The 18,909-nt window shown below is 50.4% G+C and overlaps 5 protein-coding genes and 1 non-coding gene across 6 annotated transcripts; 3 read left to right on the top strand and 3 right to left on the bottom strand.

The window, feature by feature from the left end:
* Window positions 1-2,856: 2,856 nt before the first annotated feature.
* Window positions 2,857-6,234, top strand: LRP88_07264 (uncharacterized protein; the record flags this gene model as incomplete). Its single annotated transcript, XM_083243798.1, has 7 exons — window positions 2,857-3,015; window positions 3,112-3,715; window positions 3,767-4,197; window positions 4,254-5,241; window positions 5,319-5,350; window positions 5,401-5,622; window positions 5,677-6,234. The coding sequence occupies 7 exons, from the start codon at window positions 2,857-2,859 to the stop codon at window positions 6,232-6,234; spliced, it is 2,994 nt and encodes a 997-aa protein (XP_083101022.1).
* A 762-nt stretch (window positions 6,235-6,996) lies between these two features.
* LRP88_07265 (uncharacterized protein) lies at window positions 6,997-7,923 on the bottom strand (the record flags this gene model as incomplete). The annotated part of the gene is made up of 1 exon (XM_083243799.1): window positions 6,997-7,923. One exon carries the CDS (start codon window positions 7,921-7,923, stop codon window positions 6,997-6,999), a length of 927 nt encoding a protein of 308 aa, XP_083101023.1.
* A 2,212-nt stretch (window positions 7,924-10,135) lies between these two features.
* On the bottom strand, window positions 10,136-11,902 carry LRP88_07266 (aconitase family protein; the record flags this gene model as incomplete). The annotated part of the gene is made up of 1 exon (XM_083243800.1): window positions 10,136-11,902. The coding sequence occupies one exon, from the start codon at window positions 11,900-11,902 to the stop codon at window positions 10,136-10,138; it is 1,767 nt and encodes a 588-aa protein (XP_083101024.1).
* A 952-nt stretch (window positions 11,903-12,854) lies between these two features.
* On the top strand, window positions 12,855-14,498 carry LRP88_07267 (uncharacterized protein; the record flags this gene model as incomplete). The annotated part of the gene is made up of 5 exons (XM_083243801.1): window positions 12,855-12,998; window positions 13,057-13,318; window positions 13,369-13,560; window positions 13,616-14,007; window positions 14,076-14,498. The coding sequence occupies 5 exons, from the start codon at window positions 12,855-12,857 to the stop codon at window positions 14,496-14,498; spliced, it is 1,413 nt and encodes a 470-aa protein (XP_083101025.1).
* A 508-nt stretch (window positions 14,499-15,006) lies between these two features.
* LRP88_07268 (uncharacterized protein) lies at window positions 15,007-15,688 on the top strand (the record flags this gene model as incomplete). The annotated part of the gene is made up of 3 exons (XM_083243802.1): window positions 15,007-15,050; window positions 15,101-15,569; window positions 15,620-15,688. 3 exons carry the CDS (start codon window positions 15,007-15,009, stop codon window positions 15,686-15,688), a joined length of 582 nt encoding a protein of 193 aa, XP_083101026.1.
* A 424-nt stretch (window positions 15,689-16,112) lies between these two features.
* Window positions 16,113-16,211, bottom strand: LRP88_07269. Its single transcript has one exon. It is a non-coding gene; the product is annotated as a tRNA-Lys (tRNA).
* Window positions 16,212-18,909: the final 2,698 nt, after the last annotated feature.

The following is an 18,909-nucleotide window of genomic DNA, read 5'->3' on the forward strand; positions in this document are numbered from 1 at the left end:
GACGTGTTAACAATGTGTTATTTGGTAGTATGGTTGTTGCCCTCTTTTAACCTGCTGTGACTCTTAATACTAATGAGTCAAGTTTGGGCTCGAATGAAGATTTCTATAGCTATTGGACTGAAAGACTGTCATTCAAGGTACACTGGTATGCGACTGAACCCAAGGGTCAAAAGCTCTGACGAATTTGACGTGTTACTACCTATTTAGCATAGGAAGAGTATGGATGCAAGTTATCAACTTATACAAAGTAGGCAAACCTAATACCAATTTTCGGGCAACGCTATTCATTACTTAAGGTTATTTATTTGCGTCCTCATAGCGACAGTGAGGGTCAGCCAAAAACGAAAAGGTGCCATATTTAAGCATATAAAATATATCGAATCTTAATTATTTATTATGCAGGTATTAATAAATAGTATGAAACTTTGTGGTTTTGGACTTAACTACTACAGGGAGGCTCTCTTGGTTCCCTACTTTAAGCTCGCCATTTCAAGTGGCAATTCCAAACCACCAACCATACGCATCCACAGGTGAGCCCTGGTCACAATTAATCGAACGTCAAGTCTGTTTTTACCCTTTTCAAGTTCCTTGATGCATTTAAAGTCGGAGTTCAATCCTTTGGGGTATTTTGACACATGCATTCGATAAACAGCTGGCTGACGGCTCGATTAACCCAATACAACGGTGTAATAGAGTAGCCGAAGGCCGCCGTCTAAAATGCAATTTGACAAACAAATCAAGATGCAGTTCTGTCAACAATTTGAACGCAGAGAATGCCGAAGTATAGCAGATCGGATCTTGCTGCTTGCCCGATCCGTGACCGCAAGGAGCTCCAAGCATTACCCAGATCTACCTCCCGTGACATCGCATGCATCAGCACAGATGGATTGATCATCGCCTGCAGTTTGACAAGCCCCCGGGGCATTGTGCCTTATAGTGGTACTTGCAATACATAATCCCCATGGGATTCAGAGACAGTGACATCCCGGGGTGGCTGGAGGCGGCACAGCAGCTGTGTTGCAGGAAATCCCAACTCCACCAAGCAACACGACCTTCCATTTTGGAGAAATGAAGCATCGACGAAAATCAACACTGCCACAATTCTAAAGGAACTTGCAGATAATTGTCTTGAGTACAAAAACATGGAATGTTGACCGCTGATGACCTCACCAAAACTAAGGCGAAGCTTATTCCCAACAAGCTTAATTACATGGTGGGTCGCCAAGACTGACCTTCCCTGGTTCTTGGCCTTGGATCAACCAATCTGATCATTCGAGTGTCATACCGAGATGAAAACTCCATCGAGTGGATTTCAAGGAGAACTCCGACGGATCTTTTGATGTTTTGTCCATGGATCAAAGGCCAAGTCCATTCCTTGACATGTCCTTCTCAGCACTTTTGTCAACTCGGCGCATCATCTCGATGCCTCGCCGCCATGGGACATTGGAGTACAGGAACCGAGCCAGTCTTCGGGCTCAAAAACCCTTCGGCCTTTGATTTTGCTTTGCACTGCCTCACGCGAGCGGCCTCCCCCCGAAGCTTAGAAAGGACCATCCCCTGCCCAAGTTCCACCTAGCCGAAGCCCTCCGCTGGGCCACCGAGTCGATGACACGACTACCTAGAGATACACAGCCCCCTTGAGGCTTTCGTCATCTAGGAAGGTGACGCCTTCAAGGAGGCAATTTTCCAGCGGGGAGGCATCCCAAGAGTGCGCGTCTCGGCGACTTCAAGATCTAGATGCCTCCGCAGATACGGAGATGATGTCCTGTTGTAGAAAAGATGTGTTTAGCGGGATGGCTGTGTTTCTGAGACCTTTCACGTGTTTGAGGTTAGTAGAGTACTTGTTCTTCGTGGTGATGGACTTGCTCGAAGGGGTTGGAGGGGCGCTGCACTGCCACCTTTGGCGCGACGCACGCGTCGCATTTGAGTTGATTTTTGATTATTGGACCTGATCAAATACCTCATCAAATTTCTCTTCACGAACTCGCGTCGGCTCTTTCAGGGAAACGCGGAGCTGTGCCGCGATATTCACATGATTCATCAGTTGAAGCTCAACTGAGAAACAAGGTCGTTTAAGACGTTTTGGCTGTACGGCACCCATGCTTGATCTAGGTCTGTGCTTAGTAGTGAGGCATCAGGGCATCTTGTCTTGGGCAGTATAAGACGCGGCAGTTGACCAGAACCAGGTCAAGAAATTCAAGACTAAAGTAGGAGGAAACTTGGCACAGCTAGACGAGTTTGACCCAGAGTAATATATCCCGCATTGGATCGACACCTGTCAGGGCGACAAGCAAAACGCCTAGTCTAGGTGACTGTCAGAGGCGCATGCGGATTGGTTGCCACACACCCCAAGACCATGCACCTCGCCGAGCCTATTACTGCCTCGTCCGTGTAGTTAGCCTTGAAATACGGAGTACACCCAGGCGTCTCTCTGCCTACGAGGCAGGCTGGGGTTTGACTTGATACACTTCCTCTCAGCATAGCCTCATTGCTCGGGAGTTTCGTATATTCCAATCGTTTTGTACTACTCACGCGGCTTCTGGCTAAGCCTCACTACACACTTCGCCAAGCTTAAAATCGAGCACAGTTCCCCTTCTTGGCTCTGTCCCCTTTAAGCTTATTCCTGTCTTTCTGCTCGATTTACATGTCGAAAATTTAATCACCATGGCTCATCAAACAGACAAAATCCAACCATGCACCCCTGGTCTTACCGCAAAACGTTCACGGTTAGGCTCAGGGGACCAGTCGAGCCTTTCCGACCCATTTGTTACAGCGTCGTCTTCCGGTGGTTCTACAGCGGAACTAGAACACTTTGAAGTTTCCCTACGGCCGGATCCAGGAACCGAAAATGACTTTATGGTCGACAACAGCCCCTTTGCCTTTTCGCCCGGTCAACTCAACAAGCTGCTCAACCCAAAGTCTCTTGATGCCTTTCGCGCGTTAGGAGGTTTGAGGGGCATAGTCGCTGGCCTGCAGACGGATGTTGCTTCTGGATTAAGTGCGGAGGAAACGGCTGTGGGGGAGAATGTTACCTTCGAAGAGGCCACCGGGTGGCAAACAACCACAGAAACCACCCCTACGAAGCAATCCCCGTCGACACCCGCAAAAGAGCCCACGAAAGAGCCTTTCGGAGACCGTATACGAGTTTACAATCGCAACGTACTCCCCGCAAAGAAAGCAACGCCGTTTTGGAGGTTATTATGGAACGCATATAACGATAAGGTTCTCATCCTCCTCACGGCAGCGGCCGTCATCTCTCTTGCGCTGGGACTTTACGAAACATTTGGCGTCGAGCATGAACCGGGTGCTCCTACTCCAGTTGATTGGGTCGAGGGCGTGGCCATCTGCATTGCCATCATTGTTGTTTCCTTTGTTAGTGCTGGCAATGATTGGCAAAAGGAGAGAGCCTTTGTCAAGTTGAATGCTAAGAAGGAGGATAGGGAGGTAAAAGTTACTCGTTCGGGCAAGGTGGTTATGATCAACGTCCACGATGTGCTCGTTGGTGATATCCTTCACCTTGAACCTGGTGACCTTGTGCCGGTGGATGGCGTCTTTGTTGATGGGCATGATCTTAAGTGTGATGAGTCTTCTGCTACTGGCGAGTCAGATGCTATTAAGAAGACTGGAGGTGTGGCTGTTATGCAGGCACTTGAAACTGGACGGTCATCGAAGGGTCTTGATCCTTTCATCATCTCTGGTTCTAAGGTTCTTGAAGGTATGTTTCGATCTCGTAGCTTACACACTATGTTGCTAATAGTAAATATAGGTGTCGGCACATTCCTTTGCACCTCGGTCGGCGTCAACAGCAGCTACGGCAAGATCATGATGTCGGTCCGCACCGAAACCGAAGAAACCCCTCTCCAGAAGAAGCTCTCCAAACTCGCCAGCTCCATAGCGTACCTCGGAGGTACTGCAGCCGGTCTTCTCTTCTTTGTCCTCCTGTTCCGCTTCGTTGCCAACCTTCCCGGCGATAACCGTCTCGCGACGGATAAGGCTTCGTCGTTTATGGATATCCTCATCGTTGCTGTCACCATCATTGTTGTTGCTGTGCCGGAGGGTCTGCCTCTTGCTGTTACGCTTGCTCTCGCTTTTGCTACGACGAAGATGTTGAAGGAGAATAACCTCGTGAGAGTTCTTCGGGCGTGTGAGACTATGGGTAATGCGACTGCTATCTGTTCGGACAAGACGGGTACTCTGGTAAGTCGTACTTAAGGGATAACAGACATACGGATTGATGCTAACCATTATTATAGACAACTAACAGAATGACTGTTGTCGCCGGTACATTTGGTGACACCAACTTCTCCAACACTGAGAAGCAAGACACGCCAATCACCACCTGGGCAAAGAAGCTCACGTCTGATGCCAAGGACATCATCATCCAAAGTGTCGCCATTAACTCCACTGCCTTTGAAGGTCAAGAGAATGGCCAGACTGTATTCCTCGGATCCAAGACGGAGACTGCCCTTCTCGATCTGGCAAAGGAACATCTCGGTCTTGAGTCTTTGGCACATATTCGTGCCAATGAGGAGGTTGTTCAGATGATGCCTTTTGACTCGAGCAAGAAGTGTATGGGTGCCGTTATCAAGCTTCGGTCTGGAGGTTATCGTCTTCTCGTCAAGGGTGCTTCCGAGATTCTTCTTGCCTACTGCACTGCCAAGGCCGACATTGACACCCTCGAAGAAGAGCCTCTCGCCGATGAAGATCGTCAGACCTTGAATGATACCATCGATATCTATGCGAGGAGGTCCCTCCGGACAATCGGTCTCGTGTACAAGGACTACCCCAGCTGGCCCCCTTCATCCGCCGAAGTCACTGACAACAACCACGTTGACTTTGCATCTGTTCTCAGCGAGCTTGTCTTCCTCGGTGTCGTTGGCATTCAAGATCCCGTCCGTCCCGGTGTGCCCGAAGCAGTGCGCAAGGCTCAACTTGCTAAAGTCACCGTCCGCATGGTCACTGGTGATAACGCCACGACTGCCAAGGCCATCGCTAAGGAGTGTGGTATTTATACTGACGGACTGGTAATTGAAGGCCCTGACTTCCGAAGACTCTCTGAGGAAGAGATGGATAAAATCTTGCCAAATCTTCAAGTCCTTGCTCGATCTTCGCCTGAAGACAAGAGAATTCTTGTCATGAGACTCAAGCACCTTGGTGAGACCGTGGCCGTCACTGGAGATGGCACCAATGATGCTCCTGCTCTCAAGGCTGCTGACATCGGTTTCTCTATGGGCATTTCTGGTACTGAAGTTGCAAAGGAGGCTTCGTCAATTATTCTCATGGATGATAACTTTACGTCAATCATCACCGCTCTCAAGTGGGGACGAGCTGTCAACGATGCCGTCCAGAAGTTCCTCCAGGTAAGTCATTCACATCTGACCATGGAACATGCACTAACAGCAGCAGTTCCAAATCACTGTCAACATCACAGCTGTTCTCTTGGCCTTTGTTACCGCCGTCTATGACCCCGACATGGAGTCTGTCCTCAAGGCGGTTCAACTCCTTTGGGTCAACCTCATTATGGATACCTTTGCCGCCTTGGCCCTTGCCACTGACCCTCCCACTGAAGAGATTCTTGATCGTCCCCCTCAGGGCAAGGACAAGCCATTGATAACCGTCACTGTAAGTTTACACCTCTAAATATCTCGTACCAGTATGCTAACATGCAATGTGCAGATGTGGAAGATGATCATCGGCCAGGCCATCTACCAACTCGCCATCACCTTTGTCCTCTACTTTGCCGGCGATAAGATCCTTGGCTACGACACCTCCATCGAGAGGCAAAAGACTGAACTTGACACCGTCATCTTCAACACCTTTGTCTGGATGCAAATCTTCAACATGTTCAACAACCGCCGCCTCGACAACAAGTTCAACATCTTCCAGGGCGTCCAGCGCAACCAGTTCTTTGTCCTCATCACACTCCTCATGATTGGTCTCCAGGTTATCATCATCTTCAAGGGCTCAAGGGCTTTCCAGATTATCCCGGATGGACTTGATGCTACGCAGTGGGGTGTTTCCGTCATCACTGCCATGTTCTGTCTTCCCTGGGCTATTCTCATTCGAATCTTCCCTGATGAATGGTTTGCTGCCGTTGCTGGCTTCGTTGGCATGCCATTCGTGTTTGTCTACAGGTTCTTGCTTGAACAATGGAGCAAGGTCAAGGGTGTCTTTTCCAGGAGAGACAAGAAGAATGATGATCCTGAAACTGGTGTCACTCCAGCTGCGAACTAGACGAGGGAATGATACAGGGCACAAACATAGAGGTTAGGGACAGCTGCAAAGCGCAAGGGTAAGATCTAGCATGTTTTTCTGTTATGGGGTTTGTACGAGTATGTTATTGTTGAGATGTACGATTGTATTTGTCGTCATTTGCGTTGAATTATCTATTTCTTCTTTTTTGAGAATCTGCCACGTAATAGGACAGATCACGACAGGATTAGTGTAATGCCTAATGAGATACGAATAATAAAAATTTTAAAACTATTTATTCAATTATACGTGTTGGTGTCTGTCGCTCGGAAGGCAATGAGTTCTGCTGCTCTCTCGATTGTCTGCTGTCGAGACAAGCGAGGGGGCATTGGCGTCTGGCTTGTATGGCCTCCGCGCGCGCCTGTGAGACGGCGCGTTGGAATGAAGGAACAAAAAAGAAGAAAAAGGACGAGCAATGATAAAGGCGATGGTTTGACTTGTAGACAAAGGAAAAATCTAGTCCGACTGGTGTTATATGGATGCGTTGCCGACAACTGCTACCAATTGTCGGTGCACGTATGTGAGTGTGTAATTGCTTGGTTCTCCCCTTGTGGGGCTAGCTAGTGCTAGATGATGTATGTCTGGTCACCTGACAATACGTGTATCATACCATCGTCAACTACCCAATAACTTTATGAGTGCGCCGCCTTTGGTAAACAACAGCCGCCAGACACGCGAGAAACGGCAGTATTTGCAATGCCAATCTCGCTGCAGTATCAAGGTAGGTACACAGAGATATCCAGCTCACATCCCCACACTGTCCAGCTCATTCTCAGTCCAGGTCCAAAGCTTTGCAGCCAGTTCATCATCTTTCCCATCATCCGTTGCTAAACCTCCTCTTCCAATGGGCTCATAGTACTCCCCGCTTTTGACATCCTTTGACACTGAAGCCCAAAGTTGGTTCTTGACTCCTTTCTCAACAGGCGTCAACAACATCATCTTGATGATCACCCGGAGGATCCAGCTGATGCCTATTGCCTTTACCGCCAGTTCAGTCTGCACAAGACCAGGGTCTACAGCAGACACAGTGAGTTGAGGGTACCGCTTGGAGAGCTGTCGAACCCAAAGCATGTTTGCCAGTTTGCTCTGGTAGTAGCATCGAAGTGGCCCCGTAGACTCGCCCGTTGTGCGAAGCGTGCTAAAGTCAAAGCCACCCCTGTGTAGGTAGACATGACCATGAGAGGCGAGACAAACAACTCGGGGCCTTGCCTCTACTTCTGCTAGAGAGGTCTTCTCCAAGACCGACAGTAGGAGCTTCGTGAGGTATGCATGTCCCATGTGGTTGGTACCAAACTGAATCTCATAGCCGTCCTTGGTGAGTGCAGGCGGAACTGCCATGATGCCAGCATTTAGCATGAGTATATCGAGGCGATCCGATTGCTCAAGAAAGGAACGTGCCGCTTGGCGGGTAGAGTCGAAACTGGCAAGATCCAACTCTAGGAGCTTAATCGGCGCATCTGGAACTTGCTGCTTGATCTCGGCGGCCGCGGCTTCGGCCTTCTGAAGGTTACGAGCCGCGAGCCAGATCTGGAGAGGTTTGTGACGAGCAAATTCGACGACGGCTTGCTTCCCAAGGCCGGTGTTGCCTCCTGTAACTAGGATGACTTTTCCATGGAGTGATGGAATGTCTCTCTCGGGGTTGAACGATATGGAACTGCTGGTGAAACACATTGTGGCAGGGTTGAAGAGAAGAAAGTTGACTTGATAGATACAAGCATGAAACGGCAGAAAATCCAGTCGAGGAGCAATTCGATCTTATAATAGCCAGAATGGTGGCCATGGCTCGCCTTCTTACCTGTATTCTCCTTCTTTCCGAAAACTTCGAGCTTGTAAATGCGTCTTGCGACCCAAGTTCACCATGGCCCCGATTTCGATTTCTTACAATTTGCCATTTTTGTCTTGGATCAGCGGCACTACTGGCAGAGCAGATGACAAGTTATGAAGGAGGAGAGGCATACAAAATAGACCATCAGGTAGCACGCCAATTATTGCAGCAGGCCAGTCGCTTATTCGTGTCTGGGGCGCAAGTGGCAAGTGACGATCATTTCCTATTATAGTAATCAGTACGGTCTTGGCGCGGATCTGAGCTGACGCTTGTGTTGTCGCTATAAAGCCAGAGCGCCATGAAGTTGGATCAAACTCTTTTTGGAAAACAGTAAGACGGCAAAGCTGGCCTCCCTGGAGACTCATTGCATGCAAAATGCTTGGTATTACCAATGTTGGAGCTCAAGCAAGTCAGTATCAAACCCTTCTCCGCATGCCAGTGAAGTTGACCTTGTTCTAGCCCCAAACCCCGGCCCATGGATCATCAGCACTTCTCTCGACAAGCCGGATCCACGTACGCGCAGACACATTAGGAGCCATGTGATGCGTGGTAGAAATACACGTGCTGATAGACGTGCGAGGGCAGAAGCCCAGTCTCAACCGAGACCCGCTGAGGTTTCTGGTGATGTGCGCTGCCGGCGGTTGATTCCAGACCGAGATCGCATCCACATCCCCCGAAAGATTGCACCAGAGCTTGCTTTGGACCGGTACGGGTTTGAGATGAAGCCTTATATGCTAGATCTCATGCATCGAGGTATAGAGTGCCCTTTCCTCGGATTGTATTAAAAAATTTTGACACCCCAAAGCTTTTACCACTGCAAAGCCATGTATCTATGCTGTCGACATGAAGCTTGTCAACGAGACTGAAACCCGGGTCTTTGACCTGTCCGATATCCACACCCACCGAGCCACAATTCATTCAATACTGTTCACTGCCCAAGCATTTCAGGACCTTTCTCTGGCGCAACCCTGTGGCAAAATTGCGCAGTTTCACCTTGGCAAGACTCTTCATCATCTACAGCAAAGCCTCAATGACAGACATGGCGCAGTAGCTATGGCCACCATCGCGATTGTGGCAATGCTGGCGTCAGCTGCTGCTGTGTTTGGAGATTTACAGACTGTCGAGAAGCACATGGATGGGCTGTACCGGATATTTGAGCTGCGAGGAGGAGTCGAATCTCTTCAACGCGGAAGCCTTGTACAACACAAGGCCCAGCGGCAAGTCATGGCTAATCACCCATCGGTTCTTCCAACTAACTTGTGGCAGACTAGACCTCGCCCTCGCCATGGGAACCAACCGCAAGCCGCGGCTCTTCTCCCAAGACATCTCTTGGGAACCACAAATTGCCCCGGCAGGGTGTGCCACATGGTACAAGGAACTCGAGGCGATCCATCCATCACTTGATCCAAGGCTGCTCGCCGTCTGGGCTGATTTAAAGTGCTACTCCAAAATAGCGAATCGCGCTCAATCTGGGCTCGAGATAAAGCCAGACCTCTTCTTATCGTTGAGCACTTCTGTTCCAAATCGGCTACTTCACCTCGAGTATGACAGCACGTCACTAGCTGAACTCATGAGGCTGTCGATGCTGGCATACATCAAGGGTCTTCTCTTTCAAATACCTGGTATCGGCAGCAATATGCGATACCTGTCGGATAAGTTAAGTCTCTCACTGCAGGCTCAGCAGTATCCGCCACCTCCAGAGTATGTACGTTTTGTATTTTGGGCGTTGTTCATCTCTGGGTTGTCTATCTTTGAGTCGTTCGACCAAGAATGGCATCGTACAGCCCTTCTAAAGACTACATCGGCACTTGACGTTGGAGGCTGGGCTCAGGCAAAGAAATTCTTAGAGAGTGTTCTATGGGTTGATCGGATCTACGATGCAGGGGCCAAGACTGCATTCGAGGGGCTATGCGGTGTCGCTTAATGATGGAGGTCTAGAAGAGGCGTGCTGTATCGGGAAGCGACTCACCGGCATGGCTGGACATGCTGAGACAGAGGCCGATGGCTAGTCCCGCGTTTATACTCTCTTTTATTCGTTTACATCTGAATACCTACTCCTCACAGCCCAAACAGCCACGCAGGAGCAACTGGCCGTGTCCCGGTGCAAGCAGCCTCTACCGCATCAGCCAAGCTGCCAAAAGCGACACCCCTTCCCGACACTCCCGGCCCATAATGAGCGTATTTCGCCGAAATTGTCATGATGTTCCGCGCTCTAGGAGGGATCACGGGTTCTTTCAGCATACACCAACACGTATCGGTGATGAATTGCGCACCGAACTTGGCCACCATGTCCAGGTAGCCGGCCTCTTCAGCCTTTTCGTAGACAAAGCGGCTCGTGGTGATGACCATGGCCACGTTGGGCAATTTCGTCTTGTTCTTGATGAGATAGATCATGCGGGGGAACTCCTCGAGTGCGAAATGGGGGTTTCCTAATGAGATGATGTCGATCGTGTCGTTTTTGGCTGATTGGAGCTGTAGCCATGTCTTGGCCAGCTCTCTCCTCCCTATAGCCATCTCAGGAATGCCCCTTGGCACAGCCACTGTGTCTGCCTCTGGTGTCACGCCTCGGATATGGAACATAGCCGCTGACGAAGTTGTGGCGAAGCCGGCACTGAATGCCTTCAAGTCTGGGACACCAGGATTGCTGCTCTCGAGGCCAGAAATGATGGGGATGTCGCCGCCCACCAGCGCCCCTATGTGGTAGCCGAGAAGAGGAAATAGCGAATCGTCAAAGCCAGCGAGCTCATCCGTGTTGATGTGAAAGGACATGGTCGGTCGGCGGCCCTTGTCTAGGTGGCAACCCATCACTAGAGCCCGTCCTGTGAGGGCGATCAAAACATCTAGATAGTCGGGGTATTTCTGTGCTCGGGCGCCGAGAACGCTGTTGGCGAAAACAACGGCGTTGGACTCTCCCCAGGCGATCTGGTCGCCCTGTTGCGGCTTGCTATCGAGTAGGTACGGCGCGCAGGTGAAGCTCATGGAAGCGCCCATGGCCAGATACGCATCTCCAATCTTGGAGGCGAACTTTGAGATATCAGGATCGGTGCCTAGGGCCCTCCATCTCTGCCGGTCGACATCGAGGGAGTTGCAGGTGGCTGGCACGCGGACACGGCCTCCAAGCTTGAGAAGGCGCTGCGGAACTAGGAGACTCGTTTGGCCCACGAGACAGCAGGCGTCGATGTGGACTTGGGAAATAGTGGTCAGGTCCTTCGCGCCCTGGATCGACGCGAACTCGACTATTAACTCCATAGCCATATGCGTTGCTAGGTCGTAGCCCTCGCCCCGTAGCATGCGCTCATCTTCGGGACTCGTCTTCACACTCTGAGAGTATGGCCGATCGAGTGATATTAGCTCGTTGCCAATCATCAGGCCCTTGGATGTAATTCTGCAAGATTCAGTCTTGGATAGTTTTTCCCATGCAGCGTCGTCCTCGATCTGAACCACGGGGATGGACTTAGAGTAGAGAGCACCCGCCAGCAAGACACCCAGAACAAGTATAGGGTCCATCTCTCGAAAGATCAAGGCACTTGGGGCCTTTCCCAGGTAAAGCAGCTCCAGAATTACGGCACTCGAAGCACAAGAGCCGCGTCCCTTGCGCAGCGCAAACGCCTTTCCCTGAAGAGGAACTCCGAGTAGGGGATGATGCTCGTCCATAACAACACCCGCCTCAGCGTTCACGCCCATCATGAAGCTAATGGGTGTGTCGGAGAAGACGACGTCTGCATCAGCTGTTCCGGGTACGAGGAAGCGGCCAGCGGGTGGCCGGACGGTGCTTTCGTCCAAGAAGGCTTGTAAACGGCGGAGAGGGACGATTTCTGATCGCATGACTGTTGGATGGCTGGGCAACGAAGGAAGCACAAGTGGCAAGTCTGTGTGTTGCGGTGGTAGGCGTGAGGAAGAACGCAGCAGTTAGGGCATTTGAAATAGGTAATTCCAAGGAACCAATATTACTATTCTACACGAAAATGGTACACATGGGCTCGGATGTTCTACCCCAGTTGATGTTGAATTGGCCATTACTCACATTCCAAGCCAAGAAGGTTGCCTGCAAGTTTATTGCGGGTTGATCAGACGCATCGGAACAGTGTCCCGGTCCAAGGAAGGCCATGAACGGAAGTCACATTCTCAAAGTGCGAGGCAGTGGTTGAGATGGAGATATTCGAGTTATGAATTCCGTGTTGATCAACCGTGGCATTCGAATGCGTAAGGTAGTTCCGCCGTTAGCAGATCAACTATCCCCAACTGTCCTTGTCAACCTGAATAAGCAGCCAATTCCGTCCCTGCTTATCGCGCACCGAACATGACTCGGTCCATCTGTTGGCCCCGGCATGGCATGAGAGTAGAAATACGGTGAATAAATCGCTGTTATTTTGATCAATGCCGTCTCAATCCGTGACAAAGTCCCGGAACGCACCATCTGAGTGGCAAATCAGCCACCTCCTTTTGGTCATATCCCTTTCTCGGGCCCCTATCAGTAACCGATTATGCTTAACATCGGGTGATACTGGACCTCTTATCGTTTGTTTGAGAAGGTCAGTGGGTTAAATGTTGTCTTGCGGAGAAGCCGTCACGATGATCTTGTAGAAGCGATAAGCGGAGGTCAGGGACTAGAGCTGGGGTACGTCTAGCCTGTAACTAACGGGGAAGGCATCGCCGTGCTAGATAAAGCTACGAGGGTACGTACGATATAAGGAGAGTAGTATAAAAGTATGAGATGTCTTGCCTTCTCCCCGCAGTGCCTTTCATTCTATCCTACAACACTTAGATACCAGCCATCATGACGTTCGTTCAAGACGACATAACTGCAACCGAGGAGAAGCCCCCAATGCCCGTTGACCATGAAGTTGGCAACGTGAGCAACAATGTCCAGCATGATGCGGTGTTTGGCGAAATCACTGATGAAGGTCCAAATTATCGAAATGTGCGCGCACACTCTATGAAGACACTCTCTGTATTGTTGGTCGTCTGACAAACCACAGGTCGGTTGGATAGGCACAGTCGGTTTGATGATGAAGACGCAGGTCGGCCTGGGTGTCTTGTCTCTACCTTCAGTGCTCGACACTCTGGGTTTAATCCCCGGTGTCATCATCCTCTGCGTCATTGCCGGCATCACCACCTGGTCCGACTACATGGTTGGCGTGTTTAAGCGCAACCATCCTGATGTCTATGGGGTCGACGATGTTGGACAACTGTTGTTTGGTCGTATCGGCAAGGAGTTGTTCGCTGCCGCCTTCATGGGCCGTATGCCAACGCACCTGGTTTATGGATACTTTTGCTGATGAGTGACGCAGAATATGTGATGACTGCCGGCTCGGCCATGCTCAGTCTTTCTATTGGATTTAACGCCTTGTCGAATCACGGTGCCTGCACAGCCGTCTTTGTCGCCGTCACCTTCGTCCTCGTCCTCGCTTGCGCCAGCCTCCGTACGCTTGGCAATATCACATGGGTAGCCATCACTGGTGTTTTCAGCATCATAACCGGCGGTAGGTCTTCAGTCCTGAAAGCATGTTCCCCGCCCGTTTCTCATGGTTCATGCAGTCTTGATCGTCACCATTAGCGTCAGTGTCCAGGGTCAACCCCCTGATGCCCCAACCGACGTCGTGTGGGAGTCGGATTACAAGCTCATCGGCGATCCAACCTTTTTGGAAGCCGTGTCGGCTATTGCAGCCATCGTCTTCGCCTACGCCGGCACCGGTGCGTTTTTCCCCATCATCGCCGAGATGAAGGATCCACGGAAGTATACACGTGCCTTGATGGTCTGTCAGACTCTTGTCACCATTGTGTATGTGGTGGTGGCCGTCGTTGTTTACTACTATTGCGGGTCTTACATCGCCTCGCCAGCCCTTGGCTCAGCAGGGCCAGTGATCAAAAAGGTCGCTTATGGTATTGCTCTGCCTGGTCTGCTTGTGAGCGGTGGTCTCCTCACACACGTATGTTATACTTTGACGGAATTGATACTCCTTTGTGGAACCCCTAGCTAACTGTTGGATCGCACCAGGTCTCATCAAAATACATCTTCGTTAGAGCGCTTCGAGGAACCAAACACCTTGCATCCAACTCAGCCATCCATTGGGCTTCATGGCTTGGCTGTACCGTAGGGATCAGTCTCATCGCCTACATTCTCGCCAGTGCCATCCCAGTATTCGGCGGTATCGTGTCACTGGCTGGTGCCCTCTTCGGTACCCTCCTTTCGTTCCAGCCCATGGGATGCATGTGGCTCTATGATAATTGGAGTAAGGGCAAGCAGTGGCCTACTATTCGATGGTGTCTGATGGTGGGCTGGAGTGTATTCGTTATCGTCTCGGGCACCTTCCTCATGGTAGCAGGCACATACGGCGCGATCCAGGGCATTATTGATTCGTATCGTGCCGAAGGAGGATCTGCTGCCTGGTCATGTGCGGACAATTCAAACTCAAGCTAGGCGTGAGCCCTCTAGCTTATCACCGGACGGCACACGTATCTCAAGCAGATTACGCTTTGTTAGCCAACTCCAACGCACAGTCTGCTTTTCTATGCCTCATTCTTATTAGTTTTTTCCATTCCCGAGTCTCTAGATCGAGAGGAGCATCGCAACATCAGTTCAAACAGCATTGACGTTTGCGGCCCAAGATTGGGTTCAAACAAAGAAAGTCTTGGGATGTATTCTGGGTTGTCGGGATCTACAATGCAGGGGCCAAGGCCGTATTCGTGGAGCGTTTTTACTGAGATGACGGATTCAGATCACCCTGGAAATTGATGTTGAATTATGCGCTGCATTTTAATCACGAATTCCATCTCAAGAAGGCGCCATTTCTTACTAACTCGGAAGGTTCATCTGTAGTACGGCGGCGGCGCCATCACGTGTCAGTTCTTGGAGAGCGTCAGACAAAGGTTGCACACCTTCGGCCGCCGCCGCGTTCATTTCTGCCTACACCATCACCACCAAGGCGATGGCGACGATTCACATCCTACGCCATGGGCAGGGCCGCCACAAGTATGTTACAGTTTTCGGTCATGACCAAGCGTGGCAGCTAATCTGTGTAGTGTCCAGAGAGGCTATCCATACAGAGATCCTCCTTTGACAGAGGTTGGGTGCGAACAAGCCAAAGCCGTGCGACGAACCTTGACCGTGAAGCCCGATCTTATCCTGGTATCTCCTATGACCAGAACCATTCAGACTATGAATATCGTGTTTGGTCACCTCTTCAACGACTCTTCTGGGGGCAAGAAAGTCGAGGTTCAAGTCTGGCCTGAGCTGCGTGAAGCGCATGACGCAATCTGCAACAAAGGAATATCACGAGCAGAACTTGCCGCGAAATTTCCTCATCTCGACTTTTCAGCATGTCACAGGCAATGGGACTACTCAGCGCACAGTCCTGAAAGAGCGACAGCCCGAGCTGAGAGAATCCGACGGCGCCTGAGTGCCCTTGCTTCGTCTGGCAAATACAAGAACATCTTTTTGGTCACTCATCGTGGCCTCGTCGCTTTTTTGGTTCAAGGCCCAAGGTTTAGTGTTTGCGGTACGAGTCCATCAAGGAATCAAAGAATTCTCACTAACAGTAGTTTTACAAGAACGTCGTTCGTATCAGTTGGCTTCGGGGGAGGAAGTGGATAAGAAACGGCTTGGCGTGAACATCGACACAGGCCTGGAGCAGGATTTTGGTCCGACCTTGCTGGTTCCCAAAGTCTCGGGGGAAACGGCTGGGCTGGGGGCGTGAATCTGATGATAAGCGCAATTCGGACAGGGCATCGTTCTGCTTTATTGGGATTATGGAGGCGCAATCAGGAGTTGACCGGGCGTGTTTTTGTGGTCGGTCATTTCTGAAGTTGAGCGATTGTTTCCAGAGTAGGGCCATAATGAGATACGAGGAATTCGATCAGACAGAACTGAAAAGGCGTTTCATTACTTGGTGACAGCTGCTCTTCAAGTGAAGACCAAACTAGTTACTGCGAGAAAAATCGGAGTTAAAAATAAGCCATGCCCTCCTCCCTCTATGAACCAAAAAGCAAAAAGAGAAGCCATGCAATGCTCGTAATCAATCGTTTTTATAGGAACAGCCCGATGCGGGGGTCGAACCCGCAACCTTGAGATCGCGTACTCATCACCCTGAGGGTATCTAAGAGTCTCACGCTCTACCGATTGAGCTAACCGGGCGTGGCTCTGATTGGTTGAGAAAAGTGTCGCAGTTGGACACCATGCACCTGGGCTGCCATGATGCTTCGGCATCGCCACAGCACCCCAGCATCGAACGTGGTTTACAACTTGAAGTTTGAGGCATTAATAACCTGATAATTTCTTCATTATTATAACCAGGGTAGATCGATAGCATTCTCAAGCTTTGCGGCTTCAAAACCCCCCAACTTGTGAAATGCCCTTGGGCTTGAGTGTCAGCAAACATGACGGCCTTTATTTCTTCACCAAAAACATCATTGATTACTCATAGACACCTACATATAAGGTATCCGATGAGACTTTAAGACCCATCGCATTATTAAACTAAACTTCCTGTCACAAACAGCCTTATCTTATACCCCCATTGGTCAGTTGTGAACATCCAGCTACCCTACACATTCACAGATCCACTGCTCTTCTTTACCTACCTACCTGTACAGGCTCTCGTGGTCGATTGCCAAGGGATACCTTTTGCAAAAATGGCATACAAGGATTCTTCCCCAGCCATGTTTTTGGGAGCTCGGTTACCTGGAAACGTTGACATGATTTGTAATTCCATCATGGGATCACCGCACGAAAGCCACCACTTATGCGGATCCTAACCTCACGCACCAATACCTGACCCTGAACTAGGGCCGCTGCTATTAAACGGTATCACTGCCAGCCGGGGAGCCTGAGTCTGACCTCCTCAAGATTGAGTTAAGCCCTTCCCTTGCTTGACCACTCAGGCACATGCGTATCAATGACTTCTCTCAGGGGCAAGACCCTAGTCCAAACTTTCTTTCCCGTCCCCGATTCCGCTTCACCCGCATACAAGGCCAAGCGCGTGGCAGAACTTTATCTTGGGCCCTGTCGGCCGCTTTGATCTACGTCGCGTCGTGGCGCGGATGGCGTGAGATCCCACTGCGCCTTGGCCAGCTTTTCTTTTCGACGTCGGCTTATCCATTGGTCCTGTGAACCGAGAGAGCCGTCTCATTGCCATGTTGTTGGCCTGTAGGGTTGGCTCATTGCCGAGGTCTAGTCAACTCCGTTTTCGCCGTGCAAACGATTTGTCTTGTTGCTGCGGCTGAGACAGTCCACAGCCCAGATCTGGAGTGCCCTGACATATGCAGGTACAAGGGGCAAGGAACACAATTGATGTTCAGATACGAGGTCAAGTACCCGAACCGCCTCATGGTCATTGATTTTTAACCTGGCCTCCTTTTCTGATTCGTATAAGGATAAGGGCCGATCCGGAGGTAAAACTTTGCAAGGAATCATGAGAGTGGTCTTCAGCTCAGCGCTTGCGTACTATTCCTCATCGTTGCCTGCTTGCACCTTCAGCATGACCACTTTGTGTAACCAATAATAGCACGCAAGCATTCCTGAACAAGCTTTGAAGTCACGTCTCTACAGCTCTCAATGCGCTACTCTAATCAAGGATAGCTTCAACCATTTGACAGAGGCCCTACCAACGGCCATTGCTGCGGAACCTTGAGCAGCTGGGTGGTGAGACAGCTCGACCTCGTATCTGATCCTTTTTGAGAAAAGAGGACTGTAAATACGGCAAGAGTTGCGCCGATCCGGTAGTCTCGGAACTCAAAAGCGGCGGTGGCGGATCTGTCTTGGCTCCCAGTGTCAGATGCGGTCTCGACCTTGGTATTAAGCGAAGACCTGGCTACCGCCAGTGATTCATGAAACAAGGTACAGTGGCTGTGTAAGAAGAGACCCGAAAAGCCTCGTTGCACAGAGATGAATGAGACTGTGGCTTCTTGACGCTCCTGGTTGCTGGTGATGCGCCGGAAGCATTCTTGAAACAGGGGATACGGGCTTGCTTATCAATATGACTCTGTGGTGGCGAATGGCTTGTGTTGAAGATGAAATGTCTTGGACTTTTTCAAAATGCCGTCAGTGATTGACTTGGTTGGCAGTGCTTCGGTTGCCTGCCGGAGGAGATGAAAGAAAATCCAGTTTTCACAAACGGTAGGGGAAATGGATCTTTTTTTTGCTTTTCGAGTCTCGGGGTCTTTTTTTCTAGAGTTCCTGGCTGGACAGCTCAGGACTGAGGTTTTGAGATGGTCACTTATGAGCTGTCATATCGACAGTCGGCCTCGGAGCCGAGAGACAACTACCCGGTACTCATGGGCTTCATGAGTGATCTTGACCGTTTTTGGTCGCCACAGATATCATCGTGTCTCGTTCAGGGGGTCAGATCATGCGCTGTTGCCACGAGATAAATTATGACTACCTCGCTCCGTCGATAGTCTCACAAAGATGTCATTAGAACGTATACAACCCGTCATGCCATGCTTATAGCGATCATTCAATATTTCCATGCGATAGCCGGATCTCCAGCTCCACCAACGTCAGGGTTTCGATCTCTTGCTCTCCATGAGCCAAAACCGTAACCAGCGTACGAATGCAGTCAACCACAAAGTCTTCTGACTCCCCGACCATACAGATCTTCGTCGGGGACCATAGTGGAGCTTGGGGCTTGCCATGTGTAACCCCGGATCACATCGAGCAGGGTCCTGATCTAGTGAGGCAGTGGACCTGACTGTGTGATATCACACACCGGAATGTCTTGCCAAAGTATCAAGTATTCTCTGAACGGAGCTAGTCCGCGCCAATCACAAGCCTGGGAGGATATGTGATCTACATTAACCCAGTAGTGCAACGCCTGCTAGCTGGGATAAGCTTC

Source organism: Fusarium phalaenopsidis (genome assembly GCF_050370095.1).
Source record: "Fusarium phalaenopsidis strain FUZ10S chromosome Unknown contig_32298, whole genome shotgun sequence".
Classification (NCBI taxonomy): Eukaryota; Fungi; Ascomycota; class Sordariomycetes; order Hypocreales; family Nectriaceae; genus Fusarium; species Fusarium phalaenopsidis.